Consider the following 6,330-nt stretch of genomic DNA (forward strand, 5'->3'; position numbering starts at 1 on the left):
CTGATGAACTCCTTCAGATGCCCTCGGCAGCACAACCAAGTAGGATATAAATAAATAATCGTTAACCTCATAATAAAGATTCAAAGTTTTATAGTTTAATGGGATGTTTTCTTTTATTCTCCTTTAAAGGGTTAAACTATAAAAATGACCAGAGGAAACAAAACAAACAAACCTGGAAGAATTAGCGAAGAATTAACAACAATCAATCATGGTATGCATGATTGTGTGCGAGTGCAACATTCCTATTTAAAATAATGTATTCGTGACTTGTAGACTTGAAGTTTCTTCGAGGCTATAATTTTTTTTTAAAATTTGGATACATTTAATACATATATAATACATATTCTTTTACATCCCTCGAAATCTCTGTTTAAATTAACTATTAAACAGGGCTAAACGATGTTTAAATGACAATATATAATAAATAAATAACTAAAAGACAGATTTTTTAAAAATTGATAAATCTGTCAAAATTGACTTGAGTAACTCAAAATGTCATATTATTAGTTTATTAATAATAATAATTTATTATTTATAGATACATAACCCCAAATTCTGAGATTAAAACCTCAAAAAAAAATTTTGAGGGCAAAAAAAATCTTTTTTCTCCTATTCGTAAGTCAAGATTGAGATAATAACCAAAAATTTGTAGATAATATTTTTTCCCCCAGTGATGGAAACAAGATTCTGCATTTAAAGCTCGTGAATTAATTTCTTAATTTGTATATCACACGGTTGCAACCTAAAAATAAGGCTTTTATTATGACTGTAAAAAAAACAAAACAAAACAAAAACCCCCAAAACAAAACAGTGAAAAGCATTTCACTATACAGAGGACACTATGAAGTCTTTATGGCTGGCTGAAAAGGTTTATAGGCCTCTCTTAGATATGGATAAACATAGATTCAAGTAGCCTGGAGTGGTTCAATGTCAGGTGCTACAATTAATGAGAAACTAGCAAAATGCTAATTTATCATATTCTTTAACAAATTTTGTGTGTTTGCTACCTAACACAAAACCTAATATGTAAAAGTAAAAAGCCTTTTCGCAATAAAAATTAATAAATCAGGTGGTGTAATATTTCTAATGTTTTGAAATTGACTTCTAATTTTCTTTGTAGAATAAACTCCATGGTCATGGAGAAAATAACTTCATCAACTGTTGCCAAGGTTACGGTGTAACCCTGTAACCCTGGCAACATCTTAAAACAACCTGCTGACGCATTCAACTTCCTGCATCATAAATTGCTACACTCGCTCCTAATTTTATCGTAACTGTTTTCTTTTATAAACGGACCTCTTTGCAAAAGGTTTAATCTAAAATTTCTCAAACACAAAAAGAAGCCAATGATATGTGCCAAGCATAAATAAATAATAAAATGAAAAGTTATTATAAACGTTACTGCTTACTACACATCCTGAAGAAGCCAAGACGCCATAATAACACTTGTCTAACATTCACTTTTTGTACTTCTTTGAATATCTGAGCTCAAGAACATGCTAGCTGCTAACGTAGCTAACTGCGGCAGCCTGCTTAAATAACAGGAAACTCCAAAAAGGAGCGGAAAGATTTTCAAACAGATTTGTAGAACTACAGATCAGAGCGATGAACTTCCATCACTCAGCTATACACTGGTTCAGCTGAAATGATTTAAGCCTATTGTTTAAGGCTTCCACTTGCTTTCTGCCATCATTTTTCAACATTCAACAGCAGCAAAGATGTTATGAAAAACTTCATATTTTCACTTTTAATCCTCAGCGTGATTAATATTAGATTAATTTGACAGGCAGTAATAGTGAGCGCATTTCCTTTTTTATATAAATGGATTTTTTTTTAAATTTAAGCAACAAAAAGAAAACAGTCAACAAAAGTAGCTTCCTTTTATTGCAAGGTACATTAGAAAGGAATAGGTGGCATAAACACAGGAGCAAAGTACAATCCAATGCCAGTAACCAATTTTGAAATTAATCATCTTAAGCTAGACGGTAACACAGACTGTGGTCAGAGTTAATGACATTGCAAACTAATGCTCCATAAACAGATCCCTCCCCAGTTAAAAATAGAGTCTGTAGCTATTCTCCACCATTACGAGACTGCCCATTATTACACCAGCATCACCATCAGCCCTCAGGAGACCCCACAATGGGAAGAGCCTACATGACTTGACACTTTGCTAACAATTTAGCAGGCCATTTTGTGCGTATCACAGCTTTCATTGGTTCAATATATTATCTTAGAGTACATGATAACTCACTTAGCAATCATGCATGTTTCACACTGTCAGTGTTTAACTGCTACAGATAAGGTCCTGTGCGTTTCTGCCACTGGTACATTAACATCTATGTCACAGGATTAGTTTAGTACATAACAGCTTTTTTTCCTCCCAGTTGTGCATTCATACTAGAGAGGGTGAACAAAGGAAAGGTTTGTGGGCCAGAAATAGGACTTTTTCTAATGTTGTGGGACATCAGTGAATATTCGTAATCCATGCATGTTTTGAATCTCATCTTTGAGTGCCTGTGGAGGACAAGACATACGCAATACTTGTGATTAAAATATCAACTATTGCAAATATAAACTACAAGTTTTTGTTAATTGAAGCCAAGACGACAGACTTAAAAGAGGACATGAAACACTAGATCTATGGAGGTTAATTTACCTCATGGAGTGCTATACAAACCCAGACACTGCAGCTAACAGATGGATTTTCCCATTTCAGTGCCGCTAGCCAAGTAATGAGAGCCAAATACTGCTAGAGACAAGACGGTAAAAGTGGACAGTATATCCTTGGTTTCTTAACATAAAACTCATTGTTATACCCAGGGGCAGCACAAACCTGATCATGATTCTGTCACTGGTTAGCAAACATAAACTAATGTAAGACTATTAGCTGCAACCCAGTGACATCACGTTCCATACTAACAGAAGATGGTGCTAAACGTATTTAATCCAGCTTCACAGACAGAGTTACATCTATGTCAGTTTTTGAGAGCAGGGCTCCATGATGTAAATTATCCTTTATATGTGTAGCGTTTCATGTCATCTTTAAAAAAAACAAATAACAAGCACATACAAGGTTCAACACAGACTAAATAAAACATCAACAATTTTAGATTTAATACATCAGTTTAGACAAGGTTTCTAGGGGTTTACCTGATTGACTAACTGGTGTTGCTGAACAGTCCTTTTTCCTTTAAACTCACTGGATTCTATGTGGATCTCATACATGGCCCCACAGCCACCTAATAACAGAACAGAAACACAGAAACAGAGAATCTTATGACTTGCTTTGCTTGTTTGTTTGCTTCCTTGGCTTTCAGAGTTTTCCTCAGTTCAAATGCACGGCTTCAGGGAAGACCTACATGTCCTACCAGGCAAATTCAACATAGTTGGGATTTCTTTGCATTAGCCGATTCTGCAAACCTAAAACCATATGAAGTGGGTGGGTATCATGAAGGCAGTTAAAGACTTAACCTGGGCTTTTTACTCCAAGACATCTAAAAAGTGGTGTCTGCTGCATCATTTGAGTCTTTAAGCCTTTTCGAATGGTTGATAAACAAAACAACAATAAAAAACAAGGTATCAGAAAAGGGCCACATTATTGCTACAAAGAAGTTGAGAATAATACCACAGAAAACCAATTATTTTTGTGAATTTTGACTTGATATATTGATTTTATAACTCCATGTGCTCTGTGTGTAGTTCAAAAGTGATACACACATCAAAGGATAATCAATGTAATCAAGTCTGACATCGTCTCGCAGAGGGTATTAATAAGTGGGTGACCAGATGAAGGTGAAGTTAATTTTACTGACTGATTGTTCTTGGTATTAAATGGGCTACAAATACTCTAATCTGTTGGATGTTATTTGCCATTCATCAATTTAAAACAGACTTAGCAGCAGAGTACGACCAGGCAAAAACAATAACCATAAATAAATAAATAAATATATATATATATAAATATATATATATATATATATATATATATATATATATATATATATATATATTTATTTATTTATTTATTTATTTATTTATTTATTTTTTTTTTTATTTTAAAAATAGCATATTTAAGATTGAAAACGTTAAGCTCACAAATCCTTTAATCCTGCATCGGAATGCAGGATTGCATATTTTTAAATATGCTATTTAAAAATAGCATATTTAAGATTGAAAACGTTAAGCTCACAAATCCTTTAATCCTGCATCGGAATGCATCCCTCTGAGGGTCTTTTGAGTTAGCTGACTCAAAAAGCTTCAAATCAGTGATAATGGGTATCACATGATATAAACCAGGGGAAAGTATTTATCCACAGTGTATGTGCAAATAACAGAAAAGTTTACACAAAATTAACAAATCAAATACCACCAACCAGAGTTAAAAGGAGCAGATCGGTTCCTTACAATAAAAGGAAATAAGGGTGTTGCTAATAAGCAAAGAGAGGAAAAACATGTAATCCTGTCAATCTGGGTGATGTCTTTGTTTTTAGCACCGTCACTGCCTGTCAGTAATTCCTCATGTGGCAGCTGCACAGTAGATGAATCCTTAAAAATTTACTCAAGGTCTGACACTGCCCCCACTGTGTATGAACCAAAAGTTTTGTGTAGCTTCATTTCCAGCCTTGTCATTTCCCACGTGTTAAGCCGTGCTCCCGTCTTAGGTGGATCAGGATCATTTCCGCGGATTTAAGTGTTTACCTGATATATCCACAACTTTGAGTGACGAGGCTGAAGGGAACTTCTCCTTCAGTATCTTTGCGATGCGGACCTCCCCGTCGGTTTGCGTGGACAGAGGTCTTTCCAGCTGTCCAGTGACGGCAGTCTGAGGAGGAGGAGATGAGTTTAAGTTCAGCAGACAGTTTCTGCAAACTGGCGGCTAGCATTAAGCTAAAGCTTGACCCTCTGAAATGCACTGCTGGTACTGCTAAAGGTGTTTTAACCTGATTACTGCGCAGAAGACGGAGTGCAGACACCACAGCGCTGTTCAAACTGCGACTACAAGCAAACATTGTGAAAACGGAGGCACAGCTTGATCAGGGGGAGTTTGTGAAACACACACCGGTTACTTAACTGTCATGTCCTCAGACAGCGCGGTCCCTCAAATATGACGTCACACATCCGGGTCACAAATCACTTTGGGTTTTTTAACACATTTGAGCGCCCTAGTTGTTGCTATTTCTAATATTGCCATGGTATGAATATAAAATTAATATTTTGAATGAATACAAGATTCATACATGTCATTTTTTAATAGATTATATGTTATGTATTAATACTGATTGCTATGAAGGTCATACGTACCATTTAGTACAGTTCTCTTTTCAGTCTTACATTTTATTATTTTATTTTATCATTCTTATAAATAAAATTATACATATTATTGGTTGTATGTGTTTTTAAAGTCACTATTTCTATTTTTATTCTTTAACAATCATGATTATTTTCTGTAACACAGCAATTTAACACTGTAATCCACATGTGTCAAACTCCAGGCCTCAAGGGCCGCTGTCCTGCTTGTCTTCCAACTAACCTGCCCTTGTAGCTTTTTATTGGCAAAGCACACACATCTCAAAAACAAGCAGGATGCTGGCCTTCATGGACTGGAGTTTGACACCCCTATCTATCTATCTATCTATCTATCTATCTCTCTATCTATCTATCTATCTATCTATCTATCTATCTATCTATCTATCTATCTATCTATCTATCTATCTATCTATCTATCTATCTATCTATCTATCTATCTATCTATCTATCTATCTATCTATCTATCTATCTATCTATCGACATTTTAACTGTTTCCGCTCTCGAGGTCCCTTCACATGTTACCTATGTACATGGTTACACACACTAAAAAGTAATTATTGCTTTAATTATTCATTAAGTGAATAATTCCAGGTATTTTCCACAAAATACATTTTGACATGTCACAGCAGGTAGAAAAAGCAAACTTACTGTTTTGCTATGACTGTTTGCCCTTGAAGAGATGGAAGTCATTGTCAGTGTGATTCGTAACAAATTAAAATCTCAGCTCTCAAGAATACAGAGCTTTCTGTGCAGGGGAATTCATTAGTGTAGAATTGCTCCAATAATTTTTTTTTGATTATCCTTAAAGGTGTGTTTTAACGTGAACAAGTCTGAACAAGATCAAGCTCACAGTGACGGGGGTTACATCAGGTATGACTGTGAGGCTTATCTCACTGTGCAGGTTGTGAAGCTCTGCAGTAATGGAGACAGAGGAGCAATCTGGCTGTTGACAGTGAGCTTTTAACCCTTTTCACTGCACAGGCAGGCTTTGTTTGACTCCAAGGATTATGGCCACATACA

General features: G+C 35.3%; 1 protein-coding gene across 1 annotated transcript; it reads right to left on the reverse strand.

Moving 5' to 3' along the window:
• Nucleotides 1–1,866: 1,866 nt before the first annotated feature.
• bola3 (bolA family member 3) lies at nt 1,867–5,114 on the reverse strand. The gene is made up of 4 exons (XM_026168147.2): nt 4,944–5,114; nt 4,702–4,825; nt 3,154–3,242; nt 1,867–2,517 (listed from the first exon to the last, which is right to left on the reverse strand). Exons 1-4 carry the CDS (start codon nt 5,010–5,012, stop codon nt 2,452–2,454), a joined length of 348 nt encoding a protein of 115 aa, XP_026023932.1. The 5' UTR covers nt 5,013–5,114; the 3' UTR covers nt 1,867–2,451.
• Between the last annotated feature and the right edge of the window lie 1,216 nt (nt 5,115–6,330).

The sequence above is a fragment of the Astatotilapia calliptera genome, chromosome 1, assembly GCF_964374335.1.
Source record: "Astatotilapia calliptera chromosome 1, fAstCal68.1, whole genome shotgun sequence".
Lineage (NCBI taxonomy): Eukaryota > Metazoa > Chordata > Actinopteri > Cichliformes > Cichlidae > Astatotilapia > Astatotilapia calliptera.